The sequence below is a fragment of the Salmo salar genome, chromosome ssa22, assembly GCF_905237065.1.
Source record: "Salmo salar chromosome ssa22, Ssal_v3.1, whole genome shotgun sequence".
Lineage (NCBI taxonomy): Eukaryota > Metazoa > Chordata > Actinopteri > Salmoniformes > Salmonidae > Salmo > Salmo salar.
Window position 1 is genome coordinate 36,488,500 of NC_059463.1, and position 21,468 is coordinate 36,509,967.

At 41.7% G+C, this 21,468-nt stretch overlaps 2 protein-coding genes across 3 annotated transcripts in view; one reads left to right on the forward strand and one right to left on the reverse strand.

Annotated features, from left to right (window-relative positions):
• Nucleotides 1-6,184, reverse strand: part of LOC106583569 (cysteinyl leukotriene receptor 2) — a 22,102-nt gene extending 15,918 nt beyond the window's left edge. The window contains exon 1 of the mRNA XM_014167920.2: nt 5,858-6,184. The gene's annotated coding sequence lies outside the window, so the exon portion shown is untranslated. The remainder of the gene's footprint in view (nt 1-5,857) is intronic.
• On the forward strand, nt 4,521-13,174 carry myorg (myogenesis regulating glycosidase). Of its 2 annotated transcripts, none has more exons than XM_014167917.2 (3): nt 4,521-4,638; nt 6,732-7,238; nt 7,615-13,174. In XM_014167917.2, exons 2-3 carry the CDS (start codon nt 6,973-6,975, stop codon nt 9,401-9,403), a joined length of 2,055 nt encoding a protein of 684 aa, XP_014023392.1. In that variant the 5' UTR covers nt 4,521-4,638; nt 6,732-6,972; the 3' UTR covers nt 9,404-13,174. The 2 variants fall into 2 exon arrangements, with proteins under 2 accessions (XP_014023392.1, XP_045561026.1); XM_045705070.1 differs by lacking the exon at nt 4,521-4,638 and adding an exon at nt 6,334-6,585.
• Nucleotides 13,175-21,468: the final 8,294 nt, after the last annotated feature.

Below are 21,468 nucleotides of genomic sequence, written 5' to 3' on the forward strand. Positions count from 1 at the left end.
GCATCTGAGCGAGTGAAACAGCGCCCCTCTGTTGCTCTACATGTAGGCCATCTATCTGATGCTATCTGGTCCAAACCAGTATGACATTGCTTTTGTTTACCCATAAATGGCCATATGACCATTGAAATATTTGAATCCTTCTTGAACTGTAATGCGATTTGTGGATTGAAATAAAGTATTTAAAATGTGTGTCTGTGCGTGTGTGTTTGTATTTATTTTGTAGGCCTACATAGGGCCTACTGTTGTGCAGTGTCTTATGTGGCTCTTCTCCCACCAGATAGCAAACGTGCATGCTCTCTTGAGTGCTGTGGATACTGATCAACCTCACATACCTCCACTCAGCTCATCCAAAACAACACACATGCTGCCCTCTGCAGGCTGGCTACACAAACCAATGACTGACCTCTCAATCAGAGAACTTCAACCACTCCTGAAAAACATACAGGGGAAGAGTATGAGCTATTCATTTCTTATGTATTTTAGTTTTGGTTCTTTAACAGGACTGTCCAAATCAGTTAACCAGTGCATGTATTATTATAATGAAGCACTGCAAAGTCTATTGTCAGACCTGAAAATAAAGCAGTGAAGTGTTGCATATACACTGTTGATTATTGGGATTCCTAAGAAAGGTTGGCTGAGTTTGTCTCTGTGATTCATTCTAATGGAGGAGACTAATAATTAAGATTAATATGACTTGATGTTGATTACAGTAACATGGATTCCTCCAAGTTCTTACAACAGAGGCCAGATGGCTCCCTGACTGATATCCAGCGTTATCATGGTGACCTCCATCCACACTCATCACAGGGACTCAGGTAAGAGTCTGACCTCTGAATGTAAAAATTACAAATGGCCTTTGTCAATGTATGAGACCTATAGAAAAAGCATTGTCTCAGTTTTTGACAGATACAAAATCTTGGTGTATCACCGTTATCAATTTATACTACATACAGTATATTCAGCATTCATTCAATAGGGCATATCCAATTTATATGCATTAGTTTGTTGGGAAATTCCAACTGTCTTCGTGTCTGACATGAAAAACTCAGGCCCTGAACATCTGAAAAGACTTTAAAATGTCTCTTCAGGACTTGGTCTTTTACCAAATATGGCTATCTTCTGTATACCAACCCTACCTTGTCACAGCACAAATTATTGGCTCAAACGTATTAAGAAGGAAAGAAATTCCACAAATTAACTTTTAACAAGGCACACCTGTTAATTGAAATGCAGTCCAGGTGACTACCTCATGAAACTGGTTGAGAGAATGCCAAGAGTGTGCAAAGCTGTCATCGGGGCAAAGGGTGGCTACTTTGAATAACTTATTTGGTTACTACATTGTTCCATATGTGTTATTTCATAGTTTGTCTTCACTATTATTTTACGATGCAGAAAATAGTAAAAATAAAGAAAAACCTGGAATGAGTAGGTGTGTCCAAACTTTGGACTGGTACCACATATTATTTTAAATATATATATATATATATATATATATATATATATATATATATATATTTTATATTTTTCTTCTTTATTATTTTCCCCTAACTCTACCACCCCTCGCCTAATTGGAGTAACCTAATGGACAACAGTACTTAGGCTTCCACTTCCAGCTTTTTCATACGACATAACTTTCACAGACAACTAATGTAAAATGAACTATCTTTTGTTTGTTTTTAGTCTCAGCCCTCAGCTACCCTAAACCCCTCCCACTATCTCTGAAGACCATCCAGTTTCTAGCTGCCGTACAGTGCTGTTTCACAAAAGTTCTGAACCTTTCTATTCTCATAGTTTCTACAGATTGTAAATGAAAGATAAACACCTTTGCTAACAGTATTATTCTATTATTGATCAATTGACTAGGACTTTTTAAATCACCCAGCAGTGCTATTTGCAGAGTTGGCTTAAAATAAATATTGCAGCCATTAGTTAACCTGCAACCAAAAACAAGCTACATATGGGCAGTACCAAAACAAGTGATCTAATGATTTGGTCTCTTCGCAGCAAAATCTGCAGAGCTGGAATGGTTGTATCCCCCATATACATAACATTATATTGGTTGCAAGCATTTTGTATAATCATTTCAATTGAAAAACTCAAAGTTTTGAATCCGGCGTCGTTTTGTATATCAGTTCACAAACCATGTGCCATGGAATCGGTACATAGAAAATCTCCTCCCAACTATTTTGCAACCTGTATGGCAGCTGTCAATTTTTTGCTCCTTAAATGAAACTGGTATACTTTGTATCACAATTTTCTTTAGCCAGTTGTAATCTTTAATGCAGGGCACATGGTTTGATCTTTTTGTGTCAGTACAATTTATTATGTGAGAAATGTCAGTGGAAACGCTTTTATTTGCAAATATTTATATAATAATCATCACATTGAAGTAAACTTGGGAGTCACACGATGACATGTTGTGTGGTCTTCCCACTATGACTCATCAGGAAACCATACATTTTATTAGGCTACAGATGAAAGTTATGATGAACTTCACAGGAGGTGTAAGTGCAAGGTGATGAGCTTGATGCTCCTTTCCAATAAATATTGAGGTTCTTATTCTGGTGACATGATCACCGATGCTTGGCTGCTGTTTGACAAATAAAAATAATCTTGCTCTTTTGTCCATAATAATCTCATCACATACGCTATACCCACACTGTATCTGTGAGCTGTTGGCTAAAGCCATTTGCCAATACCAGAGATGGCACACTCGCAATATCACGCAATAACGCATTTTGTGAGAAAGCCATCAGTAGAGTTGAATGTGATGGAAACCCATTTAACTTGTATTTTTTATTCGGTACATGGGAATTTAACCGCAAAAGGCTTAGCCTTTTATCCCCAACAAGTCAATTTGATGGAAACACATGTCAAAAATTGGAATGGATGAGGAGTGTAGGTTGGATAAGAATTTGTTTCTTGCTGGGCTGCATTTTTTAAATAAGGATGTGTATCTGGGAAACCCGTTTGAGGTATCGAAGAAGGTGAAGCATGTTTTGGGAAAAGTGGAATCAATCGGAGTGACCATTTTTTTAATTTTTACATTTTAGACCAGGAGTGGGCTTTTGCTGGTTAATTGTGTCACTGAAGAAGAATGCATTGGGAATCACAAGAATGTCAAATTCTGAAGTATTATACTTTGAACTGAAGGAGTAGAGCACCTCGTAAGAGTCATAGCCGGGGTGTCGATGGAAGTAGATATTGAATTATTCAAGAGAATCCAAGATGTGGTGGGTCGTCATCTGAAACGCATGGTGAATGGAGAAAAGGAAGAAAGTCTATTGGTTCTTTAGTTATTTGATAAAGAGCACATCCCCACACATATAAAGTTAGGTTATGTAAAGTATGCAGTAAGAGAATTTGTCCACAAGCCACCACAATGCAATAACTGTAAAGGATTTGGCCATGTTTCAAATGTTTGCAGGTGAAAGGAGTATATTGAAAATCAGAGTGAAGAATGTCAGTGTTGCAACTGGTGGGGATCATAATCTAGAGTTATTGGAGTGCCCTGTAAAGGTGAAGGAGGTCAAGGTGGCAAAAGTAAGGGTAGGTTATAGAATCTCTTACTGGCAGTCGAAAGAATTGAGAACGCAAGTGGCGCTAGTGTTGATATGGTAGTGAATACGCCCCAACCATTAGTGAATGTTTGTCAAACGAGAATCGTCAGAAAAGTGTTTGGGCCTGAAATATTTCTCAGTGGAAGACCTGCAAGGGGTACTGGCGACAGAAGAAGTATCGCCCTCCCAGGCCAAAGACTCAATCATGGACACTCTTACTGACAGTTGGGGCTGCTTTGCGTGATGTATTGTTGTCTCTACCTTCTTGCCCTTTGTGCTGTTGTCTGTGCCCAATAATGTTTGTACCCTGTTTTGTGCTGCTGCCATGTTGCTACATGTTGCTGCCATGCTATGTTGTTGTTTTAGGTCTGCCTTTATGTAGTGTTGTGTTGTCTCTCTTGTCGTGATGTGTGTCCTGTCTGTTGGTGCTGACATCTTCAGGACAGGAATACCGGTTTACTTAACGGAGGAATAAACACACATGTTCATCATTGGTGTTTTAACCAGAACGGGGGAAAATGCACTTTATTTATTTTCGCACATGCGCAGTCATACATCTCTCATAGGGCATGACTGTACCAGTGTAAGAACACAACTCAACAACATATTAGTCCACATGCCAACACTGTCCTATATTTTTATTGAATTCATTGTTATTTTTAATCCCAGCCCCCTTCCCCACAGGAGGCCTTTTGGTAGCCCGTCATTGTAAATAACAATTTGTTCTTAACTGACTTGCCTAGTTAAATAAAGGTTAAATCATATATATATATTTTATTAACAGAAGAAGTATAATTCATTTTGGTTTGTTTTTTTGCGCATATTGTTTTTATGCCGATTTTAGAATATTTGCATGAAAATCTGTTGCCAATTGGATGGAAACCTAGCTAATGAGAGACCAAAACTAAACGATTTAATGACGTCTTTTTTTTGTACGAACTGAAACATCTGAAACTACATTTCCCAGGCACCCTATGGAGTCTTGTTTTTGTGAGCGCAAGCAATTCGACTAGACTCGATGCAACCATACACCTCCCAAGCTTTGTGTGTGGAAGAGGATATTTCGCAACCTTGAACGGTGAGTATTATTGTAATGAATTCTCCTATTAAAACACCCATCGTGTTAATATACAGATTTTGTTTTAGTTGTAAGTGGGTGGGTGTAATTTGTGGAACGTTCCAACAGGAATCTGTTCCAAAAACTTCGTAAAGTACAAGGTTGCCAACAAACGCATACAAAGTAGCATTATCAATTCACCTAGCTAACTAGCTGCCGAATAGGCATCAACTCGCCACGTAACTTATTCTTAATGTTTATCCATAGGCTACCAGAGTGAGGAATCTTCGGAATAAACGTTGTGCGTGAAAAACGTGAAATAGCCCACACCCTACCCGGTATCTTATTATGCCGCTGAACAACTTTATGCGTTGTTTGTGGGCAACCTCGTTATTTACGAAGATTCCTGTTGGAACGTTCCACAAATTATACTCACCCGTTGTAAAAGAGCTACTTAGCACTGTCAATGATTGCCCTGCGTATTGTGTCAAAATAGCAAGGCTGTCAAAACGCTTTCTCAGAACACATCAACTCTTCAAGTTGCTTAACGGTTATGCCAGGCTGGAGCGATAAAGCAATCTCTCATGGGTATTACAAAGTAGACTAGTTGGGTTAAAGTTTGTATGGTATAATGAAGCAAAAATGGCACGAGGGGGTGTTGCATATGGCCAACATACCGCGGTTAAGGGCTGTTCTAAATTACGACGCAACGCGGAGTACCTGGATACGGTCCTTAGTCGTGGTATATTGGCCATATATCACAAACCCCTGAGGTGACATATTGCAATTATAAACTGGTTACCAACGTAATTAGAGAAGTACACATGAATGTTTTGTCCTATCCCTGGTATACGATCTGATATACCACAGCGTTCAGCCAATCAGCATTCAGGGTTCGAACCACCCAGTTTAATATATTTTCTTCACTCAAGTGGACATTTTATATTTAGGGTGGGGTTACTAAAATAAACACACTAACTTCCTTGCTGTTATATCTTGTGAAACATTCCTGATTCCTGTCAGCAGTGTTTATTTCACACAGACATTTGCACAAGCCTAGCTGATAGCAAATCAGCTGAAATGACAACTAGTAGGCCTAACCTTCACAGACCATTGACCAAAAAACATGATTCGTGCATTTTTTGGTATCACCTTGGCTATCACATGCAATTGTATGCTAATACTTGTGCTATGTTGGGTCTGGCAGCCACAGCCTGTTAATGTAAAATCCATTGCTTACCCTTCAAGATTGGTTGGCTTTCACGTTGAGGTTAAAATCCATAGCAAGGCTGGTTGAACACAGAATTAGACCATTACATTGCTAATTAACTACAATTATCGACCCCCAGCAGCACAAGCAGGCTATGAAGGCATACCAGTCAGCACGCAAGAGGTTTCAGAGAGAGGCAGAGAACAGATATCACTGGGCCTGTTGCATCTTGAATTGAACTTCTCTCTGGATTTGTCCTGGTAACTAACATCAGCCATGTAATGACCCAGAACCACCCTGTCTGCTTAGTTTTGGCCTACCAGGGAAGACCCTTGAGGTTTTGTGTGTGTTTGAAGCTTCTGTCTGTTTACATATGAGTCAGCGCATTGGCAAACTCTGGTTTGATGATTATTCCCACCTACCCCCATGGCTGAGTGGAGTTGTTGCTTTGGTTACCCATTTCCCTTAAGTTGCACTAATGTGGTCAAAGGTTCCGTGACTGGCATTATATTAACTTAGTGCGACAGGATGTTTTGTATGTGTGCCTCTTATTGGCTTTCGTGGGGTTTTAGAACAAAAGACTCAGCGTAGGCCTGAATTCGCCCTGCATCGACTCCAAAATCTACCTGATTGCATACAAATAAGGTCTGTGTTTGAACCAAAAAAACATTTTGGTATTGCTGCAGGGCAGACTCTGAAAGTGATAGTAGAGAAAATGAATATCTTCTCTTCATTTTCTTTTTGATTTCAAACAATTGGTGAGTGGTTTATTTATAAAGGGGGTCAGCAGCAAGTAAACTCTCTCCCTCCCTCTCTCTGTGATTTTAGATCTGAAGAACTACTAGGGTGAAACTTTGACTTGACACTTTTGATCTAAAAGACGGTTATCTTTCTTTTCGTTCAGGCAGGTAAACCGATTAAAATAGTGGGGGAAGAGAGCAACGCCTACTGAAGAAATAACCAAGACACATTCCCTTGGCAGTCTGCAAGGCCATGCCTCATAGAAGTCTCTGCATATAGGAAGAACTGTGTTGTGACTGGTGTGTCAATCAGGGGACTCCTGCTTTACTTTTAAAGACACTTTCACCAATTTAAGGGATTTCTTACAACCCATTTCACTGGGGGACTGTTAAACAATAACCAGAATGTACCAAGTGGTACCAGGAGGTGCAGGGGGCACAGTTACCAACGCTACACCCATCAAACAGAAACTGAAAAGGGACGCTCGTCCCCTAGTTGTAGCAAGTGTCTTAGGCTTGGTGCTGGTGATTGCTGCGGTGACCGCATGGTGCTATTACATTGGTTCTCTGCGCAAGGCTGAACTGCTCAAGACAGAACTTCTGGACCTCAACAAGGATGGCTACATCATTCGCAACCAGGCAGGGGCTATTGTCTTCAGGATGTCTTTCAGGTTTGTGATTTGCTTCAGAATAGGACCGCTTCAATCAGTATTCATTAACCAACAGTTACTATTAATCATTATGGAAAGTGTGTTTATTTGTGATTTGAGAATTTCTTTCTATTATATACCTGTATCCAATTCAAATTAATCTACTGGGGAGTGGAAAGCATGCTTGCCTCGTAATCTGGTACAGTTCCCCTTGTAAAAATAATCAAACTAGTCAGGATTTGATCTCAGAAACAATATAAGCTTATTCAGGTATTTATATTTTAAAGTGCCAAATGTAATCATAAATCAACTACTCTAACATGAATATAGCCTGAGACTTCAATGCAAAGAAATGTGATATGTAACTGATCATTCTTCTCTAAATGTTGAATGACAGGTCTGGCACCCTGGACTTAGACTCGTGTTCTAAGGAGGGGGAGATACTGAGCTGTGGGCGCACCAGTGATAGGAAACTCAAGTTTTTCATCCAGACTGTATTTGACAATACGGTCCAATGCTACCGTGTGCGTTGGGAAGAATTGGTTCCCAACCTGCCCGTGGAGCACGCCATGACCTACAACGTCTCGCACTGGTATGGTGGAGCCGAGACTGCCATACAGCATTGGCCTATATCCATCTCCGGGCAGCAGGCACCCAAACCCTTTGTCACCAGTGATATCTACTCAAACCGAAATGGCTTTGGGGGCATCTTGGAACGCTACTGGCTCTCATCCAATGCCACGGCCATTAAGATCAATGACTCTGTGCCCTTTCATCTTGGCTGGAACGACACAGAGAAGACCATGTACTTCCAGGCGAGGTACCATGACACCCCCTACAAGCCAAACCCTGGTGAGGCACCTTCTGCTGAACTCAGCTACAGAGTCTGTGTGGGCTTGGATGTCACATCCATTCACAAGTACATGGTACGCAGATACTTCAACAAGCCCAACAAGGTGCCTTCCAAAGCCATGTTCCGCCATCCCATCTGGTCCACGTGGGCGCTACACAAGACTGACATAGACCAAGAGAAACTGTTGAAGTTTGCTGCCAACATCCGCAAGCATGGCTTCAACTGTAGCCACCTGGAGCTAGACGATCGCTACACAAACCGCTATGGGGAATTTGATTTTGACTTGGCCAAGTTTCCCAACGCTACAGCCATGTTCCAGAAGCTCAAAACAGACGGTTTTCTGGTCTCTCTCTGGACACACCCTTTTGTCAACTATGACTCTGAGAATTTTCACACCTGTGTAGAAAGAGGGCTTTTTGTCCGAGAACCTACAGGTCGTCTTCCGGCTTTGGTAAGCTGGTGGAACGGCATCGGGGGCATTCTAGACTTTACCAACCCAGAGGCCCGTGATTGGTTCGCCTCCCACCTGCGGTCTTTACGATCCAAGTACGGAGTGTCCTCCTTCAAGCTGGATGCGGGCGAGACAAACTACTTGCCCTGGCAATTCAGCACAAAAACACCCCTTCGCGATCCTAGCACATTCACCCGTCGCTACACCGAGATGGCTATTCCTTACAATGAGCGGGCCGAGCTGCGTTCAGGCTACCAGTCCCAGAACATCTCCTGCTTCTTCAGGCCCATTGACCGAGACTCTGTTTGGGGCTATGAGCTAGGCCTCAAGTCCCTTATTCCCACCGTGCTTACCATCAGCATTCTCGGCTACCAGTTCATCCTACCGGACATGATCGGTGGCAACGCCTATCTGAACCGCACTGATGGTGAGCGCACTTTACCGGACCGTGAGCTCTACATCCGTTGGCTGGAGCTGTCGGCTTTTATGCCCTCCATGCAGTTCTCCATCCCTCCCTGGGAGTATGATAACGAGGTGGTGGAGATCGCCCGGAAGTACACTGCTATCCATGAGAGCATAGTGGCCCCACGGGTTCTGGAACTTGCTGGGGAGGTGCTGGACACAGGAGACCCCATCATACGACCTCTGTGGTGGATCGCCACTGGCGACGAGACTGCTTATAAGATTGACTCCCAGTTCCTGATAGGGGACGACCTCATGGTGGCGCCAGTACTGGAGCCTGGAAAGCAGGAGAGGGACATCTATCTCCCGGCTGGACACTGGCGGAGCTACAAGGGAGAACGTTTTGATATTAAGGAGCCTCTGCACCTTACAGACTACCCGGTAGATCTTGATGAAATTGCTTACTTTGTCTGGGTTTAGTGAAGAGGGTTACAAGGCTGGACAGCTTAGCTTGTGGCCCTGCATGCATTTGTTTATAGTATTTTCTCTGAAGTCAGGGCTCACAGCACATTTGTGTTCTTGTAAATTTAGAATCACTATTATTGAAGAATGATCAAGGAGAAACCTTTCCTGCTTGCTCAAACATGTGCCTTTGCAATGAACCAGGAATGTAGCAGAGGATGCAGGTGGGAGGAGCTATAGGAGGACAGGGTCATTGTAATTGCTGGAATGGAATTAATGGAACGGAGTCAAGCGTGGTTTCCATATCTGTGTTTACCGTTCCATTTATGCCATTCCACCCATTACATTGAGCCCGTCCTCCTATAGACCCTCCCACCAGCATCCTCTGGAATGTAGATATGTTTATGCATTACAATTATGTATCATGAGAGACATATGACCCAAACATTTAGTCAGCATGACTATTAACAGAATAGTCATCGGCTGTCTTTTAGACATTTTTAAGGGCTGATATTTGAATGCTTTCATGTCTTATTTATGAGTCAACACACTAAGAAGGGAAGATGTATATTGACATGTGAAAATGCCTTGTATACTTAAATGTTAATGATTTTTTTTGTTTTGCTGATATTTTTGTTATTGTGTCAATGCACTTAACAATAGTGTGTAATTGTTCAGTCAGTGGTTGTTCTGTTAAGGTTCTCGCCACTCTGAAATCAAAAGAAGCTGCACGTGAGATTCTTCACTTGAAGATTTCTCAGGAAGTTGGATGTCATATTTCCCCTGTTGTGTTAACCTTGTCTTGCTTCCCAAGTGCCACCCTATTCCCTATGTAGAAGGCAAAAATAGTGCACTATATAGGGAATAGGGTGCCATCTGGGACTAGGACTGTGGCGGTCATAACATTTTGTCAGCCGGTTAATGTCATGCAAAAGACTGCTGGTCTCACGGTAACTGACCATTAATTAACATAAACATGTTTAGCATCTCCAAGCCTCCACTCATACAAGCCGCTCAGACATACTGGGACACACTTCTTGACATGGAAGTAGGTGGTTAGACATGTCTTTTTGAGTGCTTAAAGCTTAATTACTCTTCTCAGTCTTGCAATGTTTTAAGTGACAAACTATCCATTTAATTTGGTGTCACTTTTTAATATTATACCCTCAACCTTTGGCTAAATAGTCTTTACATTACAGGCTTCATTGAGAGGACTTGAAATGGGTGCTATTGAATTTTTGTTTAAGCAGGCAATAATGGAATAATCCAATATGTAAGATGCTATGAGGTCTGAGTGAACTGAACTTTGAACTGGAACCACTGTGTGTGACATATGTCAAATATCCATCCAGATTGTCCTAAATGCCGTTTAACAAATAATATACTGCCACATTTTCAGCATGACTTATGACTGCATGAATTATACTTCTGACAGATATTTGAATGTCACTACTCTTTGTAATTGTTATATTGCTAAATGTTTTTACTGTTTTGTTAGCCAGTCCTTGGAGACCTTAAAGATTGAACCTGTGTACGTGTGATTCACCATGTTGTGGTAATGTGAACTCTTAGGTCACCTAGGGGTCATTGTTTTTACCGGCAGAAGCTTCTCCATAACATCCCTGCTTATTTATAGCAGTTCTCATATCGACCTTTAGTCTAGACGTCATCGTCTATGTCTAGCACTATTACCTTACAAGAGTAGATCTATGCTCTCCTGAAAGACTGGCTGGAACTAGCCTAAGTGTTTTCCACTTTTGGTACATACAAAACAAAAACATCAAGATGCTGACAGACTTCCCTTTGAATTTCAGAGCACTCTTTACCCATGACAGGAGATTTTGTATGCAAGCCAAAAACATGAGTGAAATACTGTCATTGCAGATGAAACTGCTTTGATTCATTTTTATATGAAGTACCTTTTTATTATATATTTTTCTAGTGAACAGCATAATATAGTAATTTGGACCAAAACCACAATATGCGAAGGCTTATCAATACACGTTCAGCATTATGTGACCTGGAACAGGTAGATGTGTATTAGATTGACAGATTACATTGTATGTGGGAGAGTTATTATGAGGGTCTCCCACCATAAAGTCAAGCAGTCTGATTTGCAGTTGTATTTGCTTGCATCACATTGTTCTTCTCCATAAGACTGTGTGAACAGTGAGGACTATAGTAAAGCTAGTTTTATAACAACGTGAGGTTCAAAAGAGTAAAGTATCAATGTATTGTTAGTCAGAGAAAAGGTACACACTGATATAGCAATGAATGTATGGCTCATGGCCTCAAAGGATGGATTGGGAAAACTTCTCCACTTTAGCTTTTTTTTTTGTTGCTTCTTACCGATTTGTGTCACTCGAATCCTTTTCCTTTAGGAGGATAGCTTTGGAAATGCCCTTTTTTATATTCTCAGTGTATGATGTCAATCAATTTCATTGGGGTTTTTCTAAGCCAGATACAACACGCTTATATACTTTGAAATTGTTTCTTTCTACACACGACTACAAAAAGCTACTGTGTAATTAAATGTGGTTACATATTGCTAGTGGAGGTAGGCCTACTGAACTGCTATTTAAGATCATCAAATTGCTGACAATTTAAGTTCGCTAAGCAGAAAGACAGGTACCCCCAGCTACTATTTTGCATCCCTTGTTGCCAATTTGGCAAAAGACGATGCAAATCAGTAAAGCTACAGAAACGTGAGTTTGTTTCAATGACATAAGTACATCTTTGGACCTTCGGTTTTATTTTGATGTCTTTTTTACATTTTGTCGTTCAGTATCTTGCTGAAATGTTGTGAAGTTATATATCCTAATGCTGAATTTGAAGGACCACCACCAGCTTTGTTGAAAATGCTTAGACATGGTTGTGTTCTTTTAAAAAAAATGTTAAGGCTAATTCATATGTTATCAGGGACATTGAGCAGGTTTTAATATATACTGAACAAAAATATAAACGCAACATGTAACAATTTCAAAGATTTTACTGAAATAGTTCATATAAGAAAATCAGTCAACTGAAATTAATTTAGGCCCAGCCAATCAGAATGATTTTTTCCCCCCACAAAATGGCTGTATTTCAGACAGAAATACACTTCACCACCCCCCTCAGACGATCCCGTAGGTGAAGAAGCTGGATGTGGAGGTCCTGGGTTGGCGTGGATACACGTGGTCTGCGGGTTGTGAGGCCGGTTGGACGTACTGCCAAATTCTCTAAAACGACGTTGGAGGCAGTTTATTGTAGAGAAATTAACATTAAATTCTTTGCCAACAGCTCTGGTGGACATTTCTGCAGTCAGCATGCCAATTGCACACTCCCTCAACTTGAGACATCTGTGACATTGTGTTGTGTGACAAAACATACGCTTTTTGTGCGTATGGATCAATTCTGGGATTATTCTTTTTCAGCTGATGAAACATGGGACCAACCCAAATTTTTTTTTTTTTTTTTTAAATGACATGTTGCATTTATATTTTTGTTCAGTGTAGTTGCCATGGTGATGATCTATTCATATGACTGGTACAGTATTGCCACAGTTGCGTTGACATGTCACACTAACTCAAGTTTTTGTGATTAGTAACTACTCCAATTTAACCTGTATTTCTAGGAACAATACAATGGAACTCATGTTGCCTTTGTCTTCAATGCATAGCCTGGATTGTGTTTATTCATATGACTAAAATGTACAATGATCATCTTTAATTTGGTTGAATTTTAGAACTCTGTTGTTTTTCCCTTCTGTTTACGTTGTGGCAAATAATATAAAAATCTAATGATTGTCAATTATCTGCCTTTGTATTTTAATGGTACAGTAATACATGTCCAGTATCTGAAGCGTGTGTCTGCTGCTTCGCCAACAGAATGATCAAACCTTCTGCAACCTTAGAAGAATTGGCCGTTAGAAGAAGCAGATTTCTCCACCGTTCCCCGTTGAATAAGATCCCCTTAGGGAGACACCTTTTGTAGCTTTCAGTGACCCAGCCCATCATGGGCTGATAATGGCAAAGCAATGAAGCAATTCTACAGGTTACATGGAGGCTGCCTCGAATCAATACATTATCTCGTAGTTTGGGATTAGAGGGGAGTGCCACGGAGTGAGGGGATGGTAAAGATGGATGGATAGGGTAACCGCAATAAGAGAAAATCTTAGATAAACAGGCTGACATGATATACAAAAGCGTCGGTAAATGTCAAATTATATATAATTGATAACTATTCTTTTATTACCCAAATTGGGGAAGTGAAGGTGATGCTACCTTTGCTCTTTAGACTTACAAACATATTGGCCACTTATGATAGCAATGGTCTGGTTTCATGGTAAATTCACCACAGTCCACACCGCTGAACGCGCCTTGGAGCGACTCCACTTTGTTTGTCAATGACTCCTCTGAAATGTAACTAGTCTCACGGCCTGCGCTGAGGAGACACACATCGATTTGCTTTCTGTATGTTAAAGGAAATCAATACTATTGTAAGTTAGCTGTTCTGCAATGATTGTTTTGTTCATTTTTTTTAATAGGACAAAAGATAGACGAGCAATTTTACTTTTTGAATGAGGGTTGACGGGGGAAGATCAAATGTTGCTTTAAAAGAGGACCTCGAGGCCTATGTAACAAAGATGTGTGAATATCCATATTTAATGTGAAGGCAATAACATTGGTGGAAAGAAACACTTGTTATGAATTGAAAAGTGTGGATACACGTATCTATTCTATGATTTATAATAACCCTGTGCCTCCATGCTCCAGGAGCATAAAAAGTAGCTGGACCATGATACACACACCACTATAAATACATTATAAATGATGCATATAGCCAACTCTCCCACAAGTAGTAACACAAGGTGTAACACCTGTTGTATTTGCTGCATTTTAAACAATCAGATATTAAACATTCACTCAAAACTTAGTTCATATGTAGTCTTCTGAATCAAAACAGAAGATAAAGACCACAACACTTATTAATCATTGAGTATGTGGCACCACCTGTGTTGTCCACTGGAGTGCAGTGTAGATTCATATTATTGCCTCAGAAAGGAAGACGGTGAGCGGACCACAGTCCAGATGTGATCAGCAACAAGGCAACAGAAAACACGCACACAGAGCAGCACGGAGAACACAAATCTGGCAAGGGCCCCTACCCTCCCTCCCCTCCCTCCCCCACCTGTGTGTCCATCTGCGGAGGAGAGGTGCCAGTTGTTCTGATCGTGGGCCAGTGTGTCTCAACTCAAGCACCACCCCACCAAACTCCCCTTTCGGGGTCTGTCTGTCCTACTGTGAATTCCATGGCCGTTGCCCATAGGCCGTGTTTGCTCCTGGTTTCATGTTAAAAGCCATGGATCGGACCGGCCCACTCCAAGAGGCCTGTAGCCATAACAACACAACAATTTTAAGTAGTTTGGGTGGGTTGAACAGTAGTCATCTTGGCTCTGTGGTGTTTGCACTTGTGTGACAGGAATAGCATGTAATTCACCATATATAGCAACAAATGGAAAGAAAGCCTTTGTAGAAAGTAAGTATACAGTAGTCATTTTCACAGTAATAACAAAAAAATTGTCAATGAAAAAGTTAGGTTTTAAGACTGTAATCACTCTAAACTTCATTGATTAAATTAAACCTGGATATCCATTCATAATACTAGTTTACCATGCAAATGTGTGGGATTGAATACTTTTCTGTGAGCACCCCCAAACTCACTGAAATCAAAGTCAAGTGGGCCATGCTTTCTAAACCCGGACTAAAGAGCCAGGGGTAACGAGGCATACACTCCCATATTTTTTTTCTAAATATCTAATTATTTCGTTAATATCAACCAAGATCTGAACAACACACTGCATTTAGTGCCCTGAGTGATTGCAGAGAGCCTAAAGTAGTGATGTCGGCTGGGCTGAGTCATTGGGTTAGTGAGACTAGGTAGAACCAGAACTGGGTTCAAATACTATTTTAAAAATATCAAATACTTTAGCTATGCTTGATTGAGCTTGCCTGTTTCAATGGAACCAATAGAAAATTGTAAACCCAGTCCAAGCTGGCACTCCAGGCAGGCTAAAGCGAACGCTCAAAGTATATGAAGTATTTAAAATAGTATTTAAACCCTGTATATACAGTTGAAGTCATTAAAACACATTTTTCAACCACTCCACAAATTTCTTGTTAGCAAACTATAGTTTTGGCAAGTCAGTTAGGACATCTACCTTGTGCATGACACAAGTAATTTTTCCAACAATTGTTTACACACAGATTATTTCACTTATAATTCACTGTATCACAATTCCAGTGGGTCAGAACACTAACATTACATTTTAGTCATTTAGCAGACACTCTTATCCAGAGCGACTTACAGTAGTGAATGCATACATTTCATTTCATGCATTATTATTTTTTTTTTGTACTGGCCCCCCGTGGGAATCAAACCCACAACCCTGGCGTTGCGCACACCATGCTGGCGTTGCAAACACCATGCTCTACCAACTGAGCCACAGGGAAGGCTGTGCTTTTATAAACACCTTGGAGAATTCCAGAAAATGATGTCATGGCTATAGAAGCTTCTGATAGTCTAATTGACATAATTTGAGTCAATTGGAGGTCTACCCGTGGATGTATGTCAAGGCCTACCTTCAAACTCAGTGCCTCTTTGCACTGAGTTTGACGTTTTTTTTTACCTCCACAAGTCTGGTTCATCCATGGGAGCAATTTCCAAATGCCTGAAGGTACCACATTCATCTGTACAAATAATAGTACGCAAGTATAAACACCATTGGACCACGCAGCCGTCATAACGCTCAGGAAAGAGACGAGTTCTGTCTCCTAGAGATGAACGTATTTGGTGCGAAAAGTGCAAATCAATCCCAGAACAACAGCAAAGGACCTTGTGAAGATGCTGGAGGAAACAGGTACAAAAGTATCTATATCCACAGTAAAACAAGTCCTATATCGACATAACCTGAAAGGCCGCTCAGCAAGGAAGAAGTCACTGCTCCAAAACTACGGTTTGCAACTGCACATGGGGACAAAGACCATACTTTTTGGAGAAATGTCCTCTGGTCTGATGAAACAAAAATAGAACTGTTTGGCCATAATGACCATCATTATGTTTGGAGGAAAAAGGGGGAGGCTTGCAAGCCAAAGAACATCATCCCAATCGTGAAGCACGGGGGTGGCAGCATCATGTTGTGGGGGTGCTTTGCTGCAGGAGGGACTGGTGCACTTCACAAAATAGATGGCATCATGAGGAGGAAAATTATGTGGATATATTGAAGCAAAAGACATCAGTCAGGAGGTTAAAGTCTGGTCGCAAATGGGTCTTTCAAATGGACAATGACCCCAAGCATACTTCCAGTTGTGGCAAAATGGTTTAAGGACAACAAAGTCAAGGTATTGCAGTGGCCATCACAAAGCCCTGACCTCTATCTTATAGAACATTTGTGGGCAGAATTGAAAAGCTTGAGCGAGCAAGGAGGCCTACAAACCTGACTCAGTTACACCAGCTCTGTCAAGAGGAATGGGCCAAAATTCACCCAACTTATTGTGGGAAACTTGTGGAATGCTACCCGAAACCTTTGACACATTTCACATTCTTAAAATAAAGTGTTGATCCTAACTGACCTAAAACATGGAATTTTTACTTGGATTAAATGTCAGGAATTATGAAAAACTGAGTTTAAATGTATTTGGCTAAGGTTTATGTAAACTTCTGACTTCAACTGTATGAGGTTTATGCAAGACTCATTGATCAAATCTAGTTAGGCTAATCAATAGCGATGGCTATAGTATGATAGTAAAACTCACCTAATGAATTACATAGATGGGGGAGACGTTTGGTTCAGTTTGCCATTCAGTATGATGGAATGCTTCCTGTGATGTTCAAACCAGTTCTGTCCGGTAATGTGGATGTTCATGGTACCAGACATGCATGAGGGATGAACCAGTTGGTTCCATAGAGGGGTTTCTGATCTGGTTGCTGTTGTAGTCCGTATTTATAGTCAGTATTTATAGTCAGTTTTTCTGCTGATATGGGACCTGGTCCTTTTGCATCATCCCTACAGGTTACATGGTCCTGTGTAACTCAGTTGGTAGAGCATGGCGATTACAATGCCAGGGTTGTGGGTTTGATTCACACAGGTGACTATTACGAACATAATGTATGCACTCACTACTGTAAGTCACTCTGGATAAGAGTGTCTGCTAAATGTCACAACATTTAAATAAATACAAATTTAAGAGGAAAAGGGCACTTGAGAGTGAAGAATATTACTGAAGACTTGAGTCCTTTCAGTGAAATATGTATTGTAGCCTATCAAATGACTGCTCCTGTTGTGTTAAATAATTACTGTATACAAAATTTAAAAAGAGAGCCAGCATCACTTTTTGCTAATTTCATAAAAGAAAACAGAAGACAGTGGAAAAACTGACATAAAGGAGGAGTGGCAGAGAGAAGAGTTCAAAAAAGCAACAGTTCTTGGATAAGTCTTGTGAGTGCTTAGGTGTATTGGCTGCTTCGGACGCGCCACAAGGGAAATAAAAGCCCACAGCCAAGAAAATCCTTATCCTTAAACCAAGGTTTTTATTCTGCCACGGGACTGACCTCCCATCTGGTGCTGCTGTGGCCCCGTCTGAGGGGAATATGTCTGTCCTTCCAGGTAACAAATGAACCTGACACACTGGAGACCGTGGGCTCGCATCTGTTTATCTCTTCTATCCACCTGCCTGCCTGCCTGCCTGTCTGTCTCCGACCCACTGCAGCAGACCGACAAAGCCCCAGCCGGGCGGGCCTCTACGGATCTCAAACCATGCCTTTCAGATACAGCCGTGCACTGTGGTGTGGAAGATGACCTTTTTGGACGACGCCAGTATCTGTCCACTCTGAGGTTGGTGTGACGTGTGGCACATTGGGTTAAGGAAGGGAGGATCGTGTTGTAGACTAGACAGGGTGATTGAAGTGGAGAAAACTGTGAATCAAACAATGAATTTGGATTATAAAGAGGGCGCTTCGGTGATAAGAGGGTTGGAGACACTCCTCTGACTAGAGGGCCAAGAAGGTATAATTGAAACATTGCGCTGCGGCGATGTGGGCTTTGGTGTGATTGATACCGTTTTGGAATACTCCTGTCCTCTCGCACACAAGGGGTTTACCTGTGGAGGAACGAGGGGGGGGGGGGGGTGTTGCTTAGGTGGCTCATCTGGGTTTGGAGTAAAATTGGTGCCATCCATCAAACTCTACATTTAACAAACGCCCAAGTCAGGCTGCCCAACAAAGGACTCTTATTTAAGGCGAACTGGGAAACGTGTGAGGGGCAGGGACTGGTGAGGGTCTATCAATCAGCCAGTCAATACCTTCATTTAACAAGCGAGGGCACGAACCCTGGGGCAACACTGTGGCGTATTCTGGCTTGTTGGGTATGCATTATTCTCCTGGAAGGAAGAAAAAGAAGGAGGGGAAATGATTTAGAAAGAAAGAAAGAGGGACATGAAGAGGACATGTGTCAGGGTTTGGCTGTGTCTGTCCAATGGCGCGCTGGCGCACAGGCCTGGAACTGGGACTTGATGGGATTTTCAGCCTTGTGGCCTCCACGCTCCTTAGCAGCCATCTGGAGAGCTGCCACCTGCTGCCGTGACACAGCAGAGACTGTCAGCCACACTTTCCCACAGACCTGAGACCTGCTGTGCTCTGCTCAGTGGATGGATCTGTGTCCCAAATGCCACCATATTCCCTTATTAGTGCACTACTTAATAGGAATAAAGTGCCATTTGGGATGTATCCTGTACAAACACTCAAATCCACCTACCCCTGTTGGGGACACACACTGATCTCAGGTCTGCCGTATGCCGTTTGCTCACTGGAGGGGTGACATGCTCAGCAAGGCAGCTCACGGTCCCATCGAATCCCTGACTGACCCCTCTATCTGAGATAACTGAAGGAGAACGGGGCTTAGCTATTCAGAGACACTAATGGTGTGTGGAGAGAGAGAGAGAGAGCGAGTGAGAGAGAACATGAGCCTTTTCGTCCAGCATGGACAACACACGACGACCTAACAACTGAAGTCAGCATTTCTTAATGGGGAGATTCTTTTAGTATACTGAATAAAAATATAAATGCAACATGCAACAATTTCAAAGATTTTACTGAGTTACAGTTCATATAAGGAAAGCAGTCAATTGAAATAAATTCATTAGGCAATAATCTATGGATTTCACATTACTGGGAACACAGATATGCATTTGTTGGTCACAGATACCTTAAAAAAAAGGTAGGGGCATGGATCAGAAAAACCAGTCAGTATCTCCTTACACATCTCCTTTGCATAGAGTTGATCAGGCTGTTGATTCTGGCCTGTGGAATGTTGTCCCACTCCTATTCAATGGCTGTGCAAAGTTGCTGGATATTGGCGGGAACTGGAACACACTGTCGTACACGTCGATCAAGAGCATCCCAAACATGCTCAATGGGTGACATGTCTGGTGAGTATGCAGGCCATGGAAGAACTGGGACATTTTCAGCTTCCAGGAATTGTGCACAGATCCTTGCGACATGGGGCCGTTTATCATACTAAAACATGAGGTGATGGCGGTGGATGAATGACATGACAGTTGGCCTCAGGATCTCATCACGGCATCTCTGCGCATTCAAATTACCATCCATAAAATGCAATTGTGTTCATTGTCTGTAGATTATGTCTGCCCATAGCATAACCCCACCGCCACCATGGGGCACTTTATTCACAACATTGACATCAGCTAATCGGTCGCCCACACAACGTCATAAACATGGTCTGCGGTTGTGAGGCAGGTTGGACGTAGTGCCAGATTGTCTAAAATGACATTGGAGGCGGCTTATGGTAGAGAACTGAACATTCAATTCTCTGGCAACAGGTCTGGTGGACATTCCTGCAGTCAGCATGCCAATTCCACACTCCCTCAAAACTTGAGACATGGCATTGTGCTATGTGACAAAACTGCACATTTTAGAGTGGCCTTTTATTGTCCCCAGCACACGGTGCACCTGCGTAATTATCTTCTTTTTTTTATCAGCTTCTTGATATGCAACACCTTTCAGGTGGATGGATTATCTTGGCAAAGGAGAAATGGTCACTAACAGGGATGTAAACAAATTTGTGCCCAAAATTTGAAATAAATAAGCATTTTGTGTGTATAGAACATTTATGGGATCTTTTATTTCAGGACCAACACTTTACATGTTGTGATTATATTGCCTGGAGAAGAGTTTGTTTGCTTGTCAGCTCTTCCAGTTCACCATGGGGGGAAGTGGGGGAGGGGGAGAGGTGGAGAGTGTGAAAGGTGTAGGGGGAAGGGGGAGAGGTGGAGAGGGGGAGAGCATGGGATGGGGAGAAGGGGGAGATGGAGGGAGGGGGAAAAGGAGAGACAGAGAGGCTGGAGCACGCACAGACACAAAATCAATGCTGATCAATGTTTTATATCACCAACTTGCTCCTTTTCCTCGACCTGCCCCATCTCAGAAAGAACCTCCCCAGTCCCATACCTTAGAACCAGGCATTCGCTCCATATCACTACCAGGAGTTCAATAAGATACTCTCCCTCAACGTCGGATGAAAACCGCATAACAATGACATTGTTCATTCCATTAGTAAAATGATGGACAATGGGAAAGATTGTATATTGTTTATTGTTTATTCTTAAAACATCATGGTAAATCAATATTTCATGATGCAATGGTATTACCCACAATGTTATAAATCTACTTTTTCCCGAAGGCATTATTTAAAATATCTTTGTTATATTAGGCTTAAAAGAGTTTGGTATTCTCAGTATTAAATACTAAACAGTAACTATCGGAAAATAAAAAATAAAAAGGACCATGTTTCTGTGGAACTAGATTCTAGAAGGTGCTTGAGGGGTGTGTTGCGGGCGATAGGTTAGGAAGATAAACAAGATAAATAGAGAGAGAACGCAACACTCAAAATATACTTTATCCATAGTAAATTCCCCAAATCCCCCTCTCCCCACCCTCCCTCCCTAACCTCCCTAACGACAACAAACCAACCAGGAAGAGGAGACAAGCTAATTTAATCCAGAGTTTATTTAAATGGTCTGAGTGGATCA